Source organism: Arachis stenosperma, chromosome 4 (assembly GCF_014773155.1).
Source record: "Arachis stenosperma cultivar V10309 chromosome 4, arast.V10309.gnm1.PFL2, whole genome shotgun sequence".
Classification (NCBI taxonomy): domain Eukaryota; kingdom Viridiplantae; phylum Streptophyta; class Magnoliopsida; order Fabales; family Fabaceae; genus Arachis; species Arachis stenosperma.
Genome location: NC_080380.1, coordinates 142,162,507 through 142,177,579, shown reverse-complemented (window position 1 = coordinate 142,177,579; position 15,073 = coordinate 142,162,507). Strand labels below are relative to the sequence as shown.

Here is a 15,073-nt window from a genome sequence, read left to right as displayed (position 1 = left end):
CAACTAGAGAACACTTTTCCATACAAATCATACAAGTCATTTATATTCACGCTTCTTCTTCTTCTGTAACGCACGTGTTAGGCCCAACTTCTTCTTCTGCTTCTTCTTCTGTAACGCGCGTGTTAGGCCCAACTTGTAAGACTTGTAAAGAAAAATGACTTGTATGTGTAGCACTCTTCTATTTTTTAATACATTCAAATTATTAATGTAGTTGGATATTATTACATTAATTTCAAAAGGAAGTAATACATTTTAATATTTTTCTAATGATGCTCTAGAATAAAAAACAATAAAACAAAAACACGAGTATTTAATTATTATTTTGTAAATTACAATTAAATAAGTTTTAGTTTATGATTTTGTTAGATGGGATCATTGTTATCAGAACCGGACCGGACCGGCCGGTTCGACCGGAAAACCGGTGAACCGGTGGTCTGACCAGTTCGGTTGATAAATTGGACCGGACAAGCATTCAAACCGGTCAACGGTGGTCAAATCCGTTGAAAACCGGCCGGTTCGTGCGTCAGATCGGATTAGACCCGCCGCGGGTCCCCGGTACAACCGCGGACCGCCGAACCATCTTAGCCTCCCACTAGTACGGTACCCAAAAATGATTACCATGGGTTTCGAACATGGGACTACGTGGGAAGATACCCTCCCCCTTGCCACTATGCCAGACTTGCTTCTTATTGGAATACATGACAAATATTATATATATCACAAAACATGAATGATTTTTTATTTTTTTTATTATTTAAGTATCAATTCACATGGATACCAAACAAGTAACAACATATAATATATAAATATATTGATATATTAATATTAATTGTGTTATCTTTTTTATTTATTTAAATTGAAAAAGTATTTTGTATTAATAACTAATTTATTATTTCTTTTTGCATTATAAATTATATTTAAGAATTGATATTTAATTATTATTAATATATTTTTAAAAATATGCATTTAACTTTTAATTCTAATTTTATTTTTATAATTTTATATTTTTATTTAATTATGACCGGGTCAACCGGATAAATCAGTGACCTACCGGTTGAACCAATAACTCAGTGACCCAGTCGTATGACCAGGTCAATTACCGGTTCGGTTCTGATAACTATGGATGGGATAACTATTTTCCAAAGCCACGCTGTCACGTTACGTAGGTGTTGCCGTGTTGCTTGTAGGCCTTCGATTATTTACAAAAATGGGCCTTCCGTTTTAGGTGGCTTCTATTTTTAGCTACGTCTTCTGTCTTCATGTCCTCTTCTAATTTCTAACCTTTGCCTTCTCCATTTATCTTTCTTTTTCTTTGCAACTCGCAGTATACATTTTTGGACGGTGAATATTCTTATAAAATTAAAAATGCATCAATTAAATTAAGGGTTCATTTTAACTAATTTGGTCAAGTGGCTAATTCGTTTATCTACTTAAATAAATATTAAAAATTTAAATTTTATTATATATGATAATTTATTAGTGAGTGATTAAATTAGAGAATATCATGAAAAATTAAATAAATTAAATGTTGACTTAATGATAGAGAAAAATAATGTAATACAAAGAAAAAAAACAATTTAATGGGAAAATTATGTAATTAAATAAACTGGGTTTTAAAATTATCTAGATACAATAATTAATAATCGGTACATTTCGCTCATGTAACTAATCTATATAAATTGTTATAGGATATAGAATTTTAAAAATTTAAATATAAATTATTTTAAGGTAAACTAAAATACAATATAAACTGTGACACCTTAGAGCACTTAAATTTAAATTTTAAAAACTCTAAATGGGCTTCAATCTCTCTCACTTTCGGCTCAGATTCCATGCCGATCTTTCTTTCTGTTCCTGAGGTGAGTTTTTTTAATTTTTTAATTATTTTTTATTAATTTTGTGAATGTGCTTCTCCTGCAAAATATATAACAATATCTGATTTTGTAAGTATCACACAAAAAAAAAAAAACGTAGTTTTAGACTTTTAGTTGAGAAGATCTAAGATAAAATCGATTCTGTTTCTACTTTCTACCTATAAGTCTATAACAAATATATTTCTACATAAAACACTGGTTTGTCCATATTTTGAGGATTTATTCATAATTTTTAAATTTAAAATTCAAATGCATTGTTTGTTATGTTTAAATTAATTATTTTTTATTTTTTATTTACGTGAGAAAAATAGAGTCAACAGTTTAATAATATGATCAATTCAATCACAGATTTAATTCTAATAATTATATTGTAGTACTTTATATAAATTATTAGTTACCAAAATATAATTAATTTTTAATTATTGTATTTAGATCATTTTAAAAATTACTTTATTTAATTACATAATTTGTTCTAATTTAATGTTTATAAGAAATTAAAAAGCATATTTAAGGCTTAAAGAAGTTGGAGGAAAGAAAAACATGGGACGGCCAGAGAGGTAGAGAGGGAAGAAGAAGAAGAGAAGTGGAGTCTCAACCAAGTCTCCCAATACCTCTATAACACTTCAAGATCCTCCTGGTACGGTTTCCTTTTTCAATTTCACTTTCTTCTCATCCAATTCCAACTCATTCCCACAAAAGGAAAATCAAACTAATCTAGGAGTATAAAAGATTAAAAATCTTTTCTTTCCCCCCTTATTTTCTGTTAACTTTTTAAATTCCATTCGAATTTTCTTTTATCAAGGTTAGTTGATTTACTCGTGCAATTGCTTTAGCATCTCCAATGAATTTTGGATTTGCGTGCTCTGAAACCATTCGATTTATGTCTCTGCGAGAATTTCCTTTCTGGGTTTTGTTCCTTGTGTTTTATATTTTATGTTTTTTTTTTCTTTTTTTTTTCCCTTGCAATGAAGATTCATGTTTTGTGCTATGGAAATTCTTAATGTGTGAAATGGCATCATTGATCCTGGGCATCGATTATGTATGTGTAATGCGTTTATCTTGTTTAGTTAAGGATGGTTCTGTAGATTTGGGGAATTGAACTTTCTGAATTTCTCTTTCAACAAGATTATGATTAGGGGATACTTTATGAGTCGTGCATGATAATGTTAATATTCATTGATTCCCTTGTTTTTTTAGCTAGTCGAGGCAACATATGTTGTTAGTTCACTTAGTTGTGTTAGTTTGTGGTGGCTCAAGATATTCTTTTTTTTTTGGATGCTGGATAGTTTAAATAGCTCAATAAAGAAAGCTGTAATTGTTTCTTGGCTGAATCTTTCAATTCCTAAATGTTTTTGGATGCCTTTCAGGTCTGTTTCCCCTTCACCTGCAGATATTGGCCTACACTCGATTTTTTTCTATGAACCAACTCATGTTTTCTGTGGCTTCATAATGGTATTGAAGAGTATCTGTGAGAGGATCATTGGTGCAACATGTTCTTCTAAAAGCTCAGTTGAGACTATAGATAACAGTCAGGTGCCTGCTTCTTTGAAAGTAGGGTCTGGTGAAAGTAAGTATCCTAACACTTCCTTGTGGTCAGGCTTCTTTCCATCTGGTTTTTTGGTCTCTGAAACGCATAGTGAACCATCGCCTTCTGAAAAGAAAGCAGTTTATTTTGGAAATAGTGGGTGGGCAGCTGCTGTGTGGAAAGTTGTTAACAGTGGCTCAATGAGGAGATTTCAAGAACGTGTACTTGGGACAGGGAGGACTGAGATTTCAAGTTCTGATGGTGATATATGGCTTCTGGGTGTCTGCCATAATATTTCACAACAAGAATCAACTGCAAATGTAGATACTAGAAACGAGTTTGCTGCATTTGAGCAAGATTTTTCTTCAAAAATCTTAGTAACATATCGGAAAGGTCTGTCAAATATATACTGTGCTTTCTAGGATGTTTCTTTGTGTTAGATATTATATTCACAAATATTAATGTGCATACATATCTATAGGCTTTGATGCTATTGGAGATTCAAAGTATACTAGTGATGTTAATTGGGGATGTATGTTTCGGAGCAGCCAGATGCTTGTAGCTCAGGTATTGTGCTTTTTATCCAATGGTTGTATTTAACTAAGCTATTGCCACATTGTACCTTAGTATAATCTTCTTTAGCTAATATTTAAAAGGATTAGCATGTGTTGTTATTTAGCTAAGATTTTCATGTCTTAAATTTACCTTTTGTATGTATATGAAGATGTGAAGATGGCTTATCCTCTTTTGTAATCTCAGTTCTATTCTAATAGAAGTTCTTGTAGTATCCCAGAAAGAAGAAAAAAGAAAAAAAACCTCTATATATTAATTCTTGCTTTCTATTATTTATTTATTTAATTTTTTTTCTCTGTTTGTGTTCTCTTTCAAAATATAGCAACTAACAGCATCAAATGGCCTTCCTTGTGTACAGGCATTGCTCTTTCATAAATTAGGTAGATCATGGAGGAAAAATATTGATAAGGTAAGGTGATTGATTTGCAGTGTGTTTTTCTTGTAATCAGATTGTTACTTTTCTATTCATTTGTTGTATGTGTTTCCTTGTTTAATATAAATGCTAATAGGTTAAGTATGTATTTTCATAATCTGCAGCCACTGGATAAAGAATATATTGAGATCTTACAAAGTTTTGGTGATTCGGAGGCTTCTGCTTTCTCTATTCACAATCTCCTTCAAGCCGGTAAAGATTATGGCCTTGCCGTTGGGTCATGGGTGGGCCCATATGCCATGTGTCGAACATGGGAAGTTCTAGCTCGTAACCAGAGGGAGACAGACAACCTTGCAGAGCAGCCACTTCCAATGGCAATTTATGTTGTCTCTGGAGATGAAGATGGAGAACGTGGTGGAGCACCAGTTGTCTGCATTGAAGATGCATCCAAACGATGTTCTGACTTTTCAAGGGGCAAACTTGTTTGGACGCCTCTGCTTTTATTGGTTCCTCTGGTTCTTGGACTTGATAAAATCAATCCAAGGTGTGTAACTTTTTCAATGTTCTATAGGACTATAAATCAATAGGTACTACTACTGAGGGCACTTATTATAATTTTATGTGATGGTAAATTTTGGAACTTCCAATGCATAACAAAATATTTTTATTCTTATATGAATTATAGAAGTGTCAATTTGTAAACAAAGAGCTTCCTTTATCTGAATACAGTTATATAATTGGCTGCATGTTAAGTCATTGCCACATGAAGATCTAAAAATATCATTTGAAATCTGTTTTGTGTCTACTCTCTTCTTGTTGAATATAGCACTATGACAGTATGACTGATCTATTGTGTCTATAAACCATTATCAGGTATATCCCATTATTGCAATCAATTTTTAAATTCCCTCAGAGCCTTGGTATTTTGGGCAGTAAACCAGGTGCTTCAACATATCTTATTGGTGTTCAGGGTGACAAGGCATTGTACCTTGATCCACATGAAGTTCAGCAGGTACATTATTCTCAACAAATAGTTGCCATTTACTGACTTCATTAATTTATTGCACTATTCGGATGTTGGAACTTGTCATATAGGTTATATACTAATGCACTGTCTTAATTTAAGTATATGTTGCTCCATGTTTATTTCCATTGTTGTTTTAGTAAACTTGTACATCGTATGTTCTCAACCGGCCTAGGTAGTAGCCCTTTAGTTTCAAAAGAAATAGATAAGTCAAAAAGTAAAAATGAAAAACCAAGAAACGATCTAGGTATCTATCTCTATTTGCAATAAATTATATCAATCAAAACATGATTTGGTTAAATTAAACACAATCTGCCATGATTGTAGTGATGAAATCAGGATGAATCATTGTCCAAAATCGGTTTGGATTATTATGGATAATTATAATATGATATTCTTTAAAGTTTTGTGTGTATGAGTAATCATCTATGTTAAATTAGAAAAGGTAAAGCAATTCTTAGGAATTTCTCATCACACACAAGTGGATGAGCATTTGCTTCCTTCACATGACGTTTTAATTTTACAGTAATCTTACTTTTAGCTTCACTGATGGGTAAAGCACCATGATTCAGGGCGATTTCCATTAATAACTTATTTCTTGTTATGAGTTGAAGGTGGCAAGAGCCACATGATTCTGTCAAGAGACAATCTTAACTTATCTATATTATTATGTTTATATGTTTTTCAGGTTGTCAATATCAATGGGGAATCCCAAGAGACTAGTACCTCCTCATACCATAGCAAGTAGGCTTATTACCAGTATTGATTTTCTTCTTGTTCTTATCTCCTTCATTCTTTGTCTCACTTTGCAAAACTTCTACCAGTGTTATCAGGCACATACCCCTAGATTCAATTGACCCATCCTTGGCTATTGGATTTTACTGCCGAGACAAAGGTTTGCTGGTTTCTTTACCTTAATTTCATGGCTTAAAATAACTTGGGTAACATCTAAGCTCTCTGTTGACCCTGATAATCTGCTTGTTAATGGTGGCTGTCAGATGATTTCGACGACTTCTGTTCCCGAGCTTCCAAGCTTGCTGAAGAATCAAATGGCGCCCCATTATTCACGGTAGCTCAGTCTTGGAGGTTCATATCGCAAACCGCTAGTAACAATGGGCCGGGTGGCAACCTTGGATTCCAAGACGATGATTCCGTAGCTATGGATGTTGCGAACGAAGCAGGCAACAATGAGGATGATTGGCAACTCCTGTAATTCCAGAGTTGCGCATGGTTGATTTGAAGTGATGGGTGTAAAAATTTGTTGTTTGATTCTCGTGTGCCTAAGCCTAATTTGTCCGTGTTGTTGATGCCTAGTTTTTGGGGCTCACCATTCTCAAGATATGATCGAAAATAGGCTTTGTAGAAAAGTAAATTATACTGAATATGATTCTTTGGCTTAATTTATTTGCTCATTTGTTGATATAGCTAACTAGGTATTTGTTGTACATTACACGGCTAGTTTCGTTCATAGTTGTTGCTTGTACCCTTCTGTTGGTTACAAAGTAGAAACTCGTAGTGGGATAATACTTTTGAACTGTCAAATAAATGGTAGAAAGTGATTCAGAAATGCTGTCTTGAAACACAAGCTTTGATATAAAGTTTAAACTTAATGCAAAATGGTTTCTTTAACATACTTTTTTAGTTTTTTTTTATAACTTTTTTTAACCTAATGTAATGGGATTGAAATGAATGAGTCAATGAGATAGGAGAGATTTAACTAGTAATGTTAATAGTTGAGAAAAGCAACAAGAAGAAAAATGGAAGACTTGGAATTTGATTGTTGAATATTCTTCTTATTTGCATATGATGTTTCGATAAAAAAAAAAATTGCTACATTTGTAGCAATTCAATGTCTAAGGATTTGATTTCAACGCCTTGCAAATCTTTAGTGAACAACTAAGTTTATGTGCCATAATGCCATATGACTGTAAGCAACTTTGCAATTTTATTTAGAGACGCAATAAGTATATTTACGACTAACTGGATTTTACTTTATTTTATCTGAATTTTTTCATTAAATAATTCTAGAAACCATTCGTGGTCTCTAGTCAACTTGGATTGGTCATATGATTAAATTACTGGTAGGTTTAAATAAACATCAAGAATTTAAATTTTATTTTATACATGCAACAATTTATTAATTAATAACAACAAATTCTTAACTTTAAGAAATATCGTAAAAAACCGAAGGAAAAAAAAAAAGCATTTATGGCCTCTAATTGAAAAGAGTAAAAAACAAAAAAATATTTGTTTTTTTTCTTCTAAAATCATAATTCATGATAACAAGTAAATATAATAACTAAGGTTCTAAAAATCCAATGGGACCAATTGGTTCAACTGAATTAATTAAAACCAATCTTTTAGTTAATTATGCTGAGATGAAAAATTATTTAGTAAATAAAAAATCGGTTGAACCGACGATTAACCGGTCTGCTGACATTTACCCGAACCCACTATCAGTGACTGTCACCCATAGCCCCATACATCAGAAGAGAGACATTGCCCCTCTCACCCCCACCTTCTCCGTCGCCGAACTATTCTCCGTCGCCCAGAGGCTGTCGTCGCCGCTGGCATTGCCACAGAACCCTCAAGTCGCCGTTGGATTAGGCTCACCCTAGCCTCCCACTTCTCCCGTTGACGTCGCTCACCTTCACAGAACCCACGCTCACGTTCGTTCTCTTATTGCCGGCGCGCCTCAGCTCCGTTGCGGTCCTCTTTCCGGCGTCGCTCACGTTCGTTCTATCCTCGGCGTCTCTCTCTGTTCAAGCTCTCTCTCTCTCTCTCTCTCTCTGCGATCTCACTCTCTCACCGTGTAAGCCTCCACTGCTTCTTCAGTTTCATTAAGGTGTTTGATGTAGGTGTAAAGATAGGATTACTGGCCCTAAGTTTCATTTGGTTTTGATAAATCCAATGTTATTCTTCAGTTTCACCTAACAGGTTATTCTATTTTCTCTATTCAAACTTCAGTTCATAGCATATTAGAGAAACACATCACAGAAAATTTTTGGGTCATAATTAATGTCTATGTTACTTGCAATAATGCAATCTACCCTATGATTTCTAGACTTGTATGATTCATAGATTCAATTTTGAAGAATTCAAATTCATTTCATGATAGAGATTGAATATTATTTAACGACTAAACTATGTTGCAAATTGTATTAGCGAGAAATTTCTGTACTAAAGTTTTCACCAATTAAAAATTTAATTGCTTTAAGAGATTTTGAACTTGTGACCAGAAGGAACCACAAACTAAGTGAGCGATTCATTAACAACATCATCATTAGTTTTTTTTTTCCCTCTTTGGACATCTGAGTATATTTTGACCGATCTCCATTTGTCTGTTCTCTGTTTTGGTATTTTTGGCTTTTTCCTTTTTGATAGATGAGACTTGCATCATCTTTTTTTTTCTCATGTAATGTAACGTGGGTATTGTTTTTTGTTTTGGGGGGGGGGGGGGGGGGGGGGATTATTGAGGCTTGGAATTTTAGTTGGTCATGGCCAGGGAGGGCATTTGATTGTTTCAAGGCAGGGATAGGTGTTCATATGATGAATATATGAAGATGTGCAGGGACAGATAGAGCGATCATGCTACTTATTTTTGTTTCTCATAGTGCTCTGAATTTTGTTTTTAGTTTTTAGTTTTTTTTTGTGTTTACTTGTTCTGTTTTGTTTGTTGCAAGATTGATTGTTTGGTTGTGTTTGTATTTTGTAGCCTTTTCTCACTGTCTGTGCATGGGATTGTAGTGAGTGAGCGGAAGTATAAACAAGAAAGAAGAGTTATTATATGAAATGATCAAATATTAAATTTTATTTTATATTTAATTAAACCGGTTCGATTATGGTTTGAATCTGGCTAGACTATTAAATTATTAAACCCATCATTCGATCGGTTGTTTTTGCAACTTTGATAATAATTAAAATTTCGATTTAACTTTTCGATCCACTAAATTTTATTAAATCTTTATTACATCAAATAATCTATCATTTAAATTTTGTTAAGATTTTAGCTGCTTAGCGAGTAACAAACAACTGAAACTAGTTCTCCCCCGACAACTACAGAGAATTATCTAGCCATTTCTTTTTCATTCTTTTGCAGTGAACGATTCCATTCTTCATCAATCAAGGTGCTCACTCTTACGCTAAACACAGATCTCACTCTATCTTCTCTCTTCTCTTCATCTGCGTTTAGATTCGGAATTAATAAAAAAAGGTACTGTCTCAAACTTTACTGAGCTCGATGTTATTTTACACAATGTAGCATCTTAACGGATCAGAATTCATACACCTTTGCTGAATCCATCAAATTTCTCATACTTTGTCCCTTTTTGTGTACAGCTTCGGAAGAAAAAAAAGATGGATCCACCGTCAATGCTGTATAGCCAGCTCAAGGTTCGTGATTTCTCTCAGATTTTGTGTTTCTTGACCATGAATTTTCTTGGGTCACGATCAAAATCTCCCCTTCCTTTTTTTTCGATGTGTTGTGGTTCTGTGAATGTGTTAACAGGCTGCAGAACCGTTCTTCCTGTTAGCGGGTCCTAATGTGATTGAATCAGAGGAACACATTATGAAGATGGCTAAGCACATAAAGACTATTACATCTAAGTATGCTATTATTCTCTATTAAGGAACTTTTTCATCTTTTGGTTTCATGGTTAAAAGACTGAAGCTGATTTGATTGAAATCCAATAGGGAATAACTGTAGCGCCTAAGTTGAATTATAAAAAAATTGTCAGTAGTTCAATAAGTATAATCATGACAATCATCCCCGTGGGTTTGCAGCTAAATTCTTTGTAGTATTTTGTGTGAAGTTAAATCCCTTTTTCTTTCCTAATACACATGCTCTAACTTTGTGTAATTTAAAAAGTTTCGCTATAATGGCAACTACTTGAAATGCGGAACTCTTTTACTTATTGTTTCCCAGAATTGCATCTAGTATAGGAGGTTGCACTCGTTACAGGCACTGTGGGCTGAGATATCGAACCTATGTAATTCTAAGAGTGATGTTGGTCAGTAAAACTAACACAACACATGATATGGATGAGAGGGAAAGGACCTTCACGTGACAAGGAATCAAAATTAAATTTGTAAAATATAATGTCGGGCAGATGGTTTGTATCTTTGTTGATAAAGAGTATGTGTGTCTTTCAGAGTTGGCATCCCATTGGTTTTCAAATCAAGCTTTGATAAGGCTAACAGAACATCATCAAAATCTTTTCGTGGCCCAGGGATGGTTGAGGGATTGAAGGTTATGATTCTATTACTTTTTATTATGATATATTGCTTTTGTCATTGGCATTTTGAGGATTACAGTAGGAACACTTGTTTGAAAACAGGTGTAATTGCTGAATTCCATATAATAGCAAAGCTATTTTGTGTAGTTGAACTATTTCTTCCTTTAATTTTGTTATGTTATAATTTCAGATACTTGAGAAGGTTAAAGTAGCATATGACCTCCCTATAGTAACAGATGTGCATGAGTCCATCCAGGTAAGATGTTTTACTTTTACTAAATTTAGCCTTTGGGAATTATACAAGTATTATGGTAATGTCATTATTTGGCACACGATCCAGGCTTGTCATAATGTTGTCTTCAATTTTGGATCCTGATCTACCTTTAACAGATTTATCTTTTCTTTGGCAGTGTGAAGCAGTCGGCAGAGTTGCAGATATCATTCAAATTCCAGCATTCTTATGCCGTCAAGTAAATATTCTTTACATCAAATTTTAGTATCAATTGGATGGATATAAACTTAAGTAGATGTGATCACATCAATTCTTTTTTTGTGTTTTGCCTCTAATGACAGACAGATCTTCTAGTTGCTGCAGCCAAAACTGGGAAAATTGTCCACATCAAGAAGGGCCAGTTTTGTGCTCCTTCCGTGAGTATGCTGTCCCGCTATGTTGCAAGTTTTAATAATCAACAATTACTTAAGCTCAGTAAATATTCGCTGTCTTTTAGTATTCTCATGTTTTATAATGTTCATATAAATAGGTCATGGCAAATTCAGCAGAGAAGGTTCGGTTGGCTGGAAATCCTAATGTTATGGTTTGTGAGAGAGGAACTATGTTTGGATACAGTGAGTTATAACATCTATTATGAGGTCTTCTATATGCTTTTGGATGATGTTATTCTTTGAAACCGTTCAATATCATGAATTGCTTTCTGTTTCCACATGTTCTAGTTTCATTTTAATCTTGTGTTCTTTTCACTTATATGATTTAATTTGAATCTATATTTTTCTATTTAAGTGATCCATAGCACATTCCCTCCTATAATCAAAGTTTTTAACATGCATTTGAGGTTTAACTTTGCTCAAAGAATGTCAGCACTGCAATTGATTGTCCTCTATCATTCTATTTTCAAAACCCAGAATTGATTAAATTCGTTGCCTTTTTTTATAGATGATTTGATTGTCGATCCACGTAACCTGGAGTGGATGAGAGAAGCCGATTGCCCTATTGTAAGTTAATATTTGTTTTATTATATGCTTCTCATTAAGATGAACTATTTGAATCTTTCTATGCTTTCTTATTCAATGGAAGGTTATAATATGCTAGGGAGAAAGGTATCTCCCTTTCTGAACCATTTATTTGATGATAGAATTACACTTCATTAAATAGGATGAATCCATGTGAACACAATCAGCCAGACTGGCACATGTTAATATGGTCAAAGTTGCTTTAAAGACCAACTCTAAGCTGCATCACTTCCCTCTCTGTATCTTAGAAGAACGATGATTTCATAATCCCCCAAATTGTTTTCCTTGACGTAATTACATTACCTAACATGCACAAATGGCGCTCTCCAATCTTTCGTAAATTTTTTTCCGCTTTTCCTGTTGATATTTTGTCAATGATACTGGAGTGTTTTGTTCACATCATCCCCAAGGAATAATATTGTTATATGTTCAATATGCGAATAAACTAAGAAGAAAACCAGACGGAATGCATTTTCCAATTTATGAGAATAAGATTGACTTCATTGTTCCTTTTGCCGTAACTCTAGAGAACTACTCATCACAGGGTCTTTCGCCATTATACTAATATTTGGGTCATGGTGAAGTTTCTTGCCACTGCCTCTTTATGCCATTTTCCCCTGGAGAACTCAAATATTTATTCAATGTTTATCCCAGGTAGCTGATATAACACACTCACTGCAACAGCCTGCTGGAAAGAAGGTGGGTTTGTAGTTGGACTTTTAGTAGTTTGTATTTTGCAACACAACAGTTGTCTCATATGAATCTCTTTTTCTCCTTGCATTCTACTCGTTCTCCCCAGTATTTAATGTTATGTAAATGCTTTATATGCGAAAGTTTTCCTTGTGTAATTTCACTAACTGTATTATAGAGCAGAGTGCTCTTTCAGATTCGTGATGTCAAAAGTTCATTGGCTTCTATGCATTGTTGATTCATGAGGATCATTGTGTATTCAGTACACCTGCCTCATGTTACCTTTCTTTTTTTACATTTGAACACTGGAGTCACACAAGATCTGTTTCTACTGTGAACCCAACTATCATACCAGATTTCTTTAGTTCCAGCTTTTAACATTCTGCTTTCATGTCTAGTTGGATGGCGGTGGTGTTGCAAGTGGAGGTCTTCGAGAACTAATACCTTGCATTGCAAGAACTGCAGTTGCTGTAGGAGTGGATGGAATTTTCATGGAGGTACAAATATTAGTACTATTTTTTTAAGGGGATCTTACTGGGATTATTATTAAAAGAAAGTAGTTCAGGGTAAACTTTAAGGCTTGTATTTAGTTTGTTCATCAAACAACTTCTAAATGCCTTCTTGGTTCTTTAGGTACATGATGATCCACTGAATGCACCTGTTGATGGTCCAACACAGTGGGTGAGTTGTTACTTATTAAAATCATTCAAATTTACAGGACATCATTTTGCCAACATTTACTTTTTCTTCGATGCTTCTGAATATTATTGAACTATATGTGTTATCTCCTTATTTGACAGCCTTTACGCCACTTGGAGGAGTTACTTGAAGAGCTTGTAGCTATTGCTGTAAGTTGTTTCTTGAAACTCATGATTGTATTTTTGCCCCCTAATAAAAAGGGTGGTACTTGCAGCAGAAAGTATTGGCATCTGACTCATAAAATTGTTTTTGAGTGTATGATTTTGCATGTCATGCTAATACAAAAAATCAATAGATTGAGGGAAGAACTTAGAATTTGAATTCCCTTTTCATTTCCTACTTTTTATTCCATACTTCCTCTAACAAAAGAAATGGACAAGTAAAATTACTGAATATTTTCAAAGTGATTATTGTTTTTGCTTTTTGTATTGGGTATCCCTTATCCCCCAATTTTTATTATCCTTTTCCTCATATTAATGAAATTCTTTTTTTATTAAAATAGAAAATTGAAGTGATTATGCATTTATTTACCTTTTAGCAGGTGAAAGATTTTTTGTTTTGCATTTGAGTTCTGAACTTTTATATGTGATTGACTCTTCTGACATATTGTAGAGGGTAAGCAAAGGGAAGAAAAAATTCAACATTGATCTCACACCATTTCGTGAATAGCAAGAATGGTAATAAATTATTCATATTTTTACTCATTTTGCGTTTTTTGATAATATAGATGATTAAGAATCCTTTCTTAATCCTTTCTCTCTTACTAATAAGAAATACTAAGAAGCATGCAATAAAAAGTGACATGTTTCTGGAACCATCAAAAGGATGCAGAAGCAAAGTTTTTACATATTGTCTAAAATATCTTACAAAAGAAATGTGCAAATTATTTGTTATTTCATTGGTAGAGTAATCCATGATGTTACAAATTCAGATTGTGAGAAAACTTCAAGCACAAATCCAAACAAGTTTCAAATTACCAAAGTCTTATAGCAAAGCAACAAATTATTCTAATATAAATACTCTAAACAACCACATTACTTGCTATATGTTTCATCTATTTTAGAGTGAAAATGCTTACATATTTTATTGTTTATACTAACATAAATTCTGATTTTGCAGGTGATGATTTCCTGTTATTAAGAATGTAATTCTCTGAGGATTGGCCTTTATAAGATCAGATTGTTTTAAGGTTGAATGTACGATTATCTTTGCACCCCATCACAAGTTCAAGCCCCTTATAAAGGAGAGCTTATCCTTTAAGAGAGATTATTTGAAGTAGTGACACATCCAATTATCATTTGTCAAAGATTCTATGTAGCCTTTCAAATCATTGCAGTTTCTAGAAGCAATGTGGATCTAGAAAGTTAAGTATTTTAATGTGTGATGTTTTTTCTTTATATACTAGGTTTCAAATTCTGTAGTTAATTATATGAATGATTACTTTTAGTAATGCAAAACGCAGCTAGTTTCTCTTGAATCTTAATGATGGGGTTTCGCTTTCTGTAATGGGGTTACGCATAAAAGGAACATAACATTTGTGAACCTAAAACCCCTGAGGCTTTAACAATTGAAGGTTCATAACTTTTTGACTAGCAATGATAACAAACAATGAAACAAAAAGGTGCTGGCACAATGGTAAAGTTATTCTACAACCTAAAGAATGATTTGCATTCAAATCTTTGAAAATCTTATTAGAGAAGATATTAATATTAGAAGTAAATGAAAATTAGGTCTTTGTTTCAACTTCAAACTACTTAGCCTCTAAAGAAAAAAGAAGTACCAATTAATTTTTTTCAATAATAATTATAGACATGTTATGTCCTTTTGTCAATA

The 15,073-nt window shown here is 33.4% G+C and overlaps 2 protein-coding genes across 5 annotated transcripts; both read left to right on the top strand.

Annotated features, from left to right (window-relative positions):
• The first annotated feature begins 2,376 nt into the window (after positions 1-2,376).
• On the top strand, positions 2,377-6,798 carry LOC130976524 (cysteine protease ATG4-like). 4 transcript variants are annotated; one of them, XM_057901402.1, is made up of 10 exons: positions 2,377-2,511; positions 3,242-3,441; positions 3,541-3,792; positions 3,881-3,966; positions 4,331-4,381; positions 4,510-4,889; positions 5,219-5,357; positions 6,058-6,113; positions 6,194-6,264; positions 6,368-6,798. In XM_057901402.1, exons 2-10 carry the CDS (start codon positions 3,324-3,326, stop codon positions 6,580-6,582), a joined length of 1,368 nt encoding a protein of 455 aa, XP_057757385.1. In that variant the 5' UTR covers positions 2,377-2,511; positions 3,242-3,323; the 3' UTR covers positions 6,583-6,798. The 4 variants fall into 4 exon arrangements, with proteins under 4 accessions (XP_057757385.1, XP_057757384.1, XP_057757386.1 ...); XM_057901401.1 differs by having other exon boundaries at positions 3,242-3,792; XM_057901403.1 differs by lacking the exon at positions 2,377-2,511 and having other exon boundaries at positions 3,557-3,792.
• Positions 6,799-7,840: 1,042 nt separating this feature from the next.
• Positions 7,841-14,717, top strand: LOC130973228 (2-dehydro-3-deoxyphosphooctonate aldolase). The gene is made up of 16 exons (XM_057897663.1): positions 7,841-8,181; positions 9,469-9,582; positions 9,708-9,761; positions 9,877-9,974; positions 10,521-10,617; positions 10,794-10,859; positions 11,014-11,073; positions 11,177-11,251; positions 11,365-11,449; positions 11,775-11,833; positions 12,506-12,550; positions 12,940-13,038; positions 13,175-13,222; positions 13,342-13,389; positions 13,853-13,917; positions 14,360-14,717. The coding sequence occupies exons 3-15, from the start codon at positions 9,726-9,728 to the stop codon at positions 13,907-13,909; spliced, it is 873 nt and encodes a 290-aa protein (XP_057753646.1). The 5' UTR covers positions 7,841-8,181; positions 9,469-9,582; positions 9,708-9,725; the 3' UTR covers positions 13,910-13,917; positions 14,360-14,717.
• Positions 14,718-15,073: the final 356 nt, after the last annotated feature.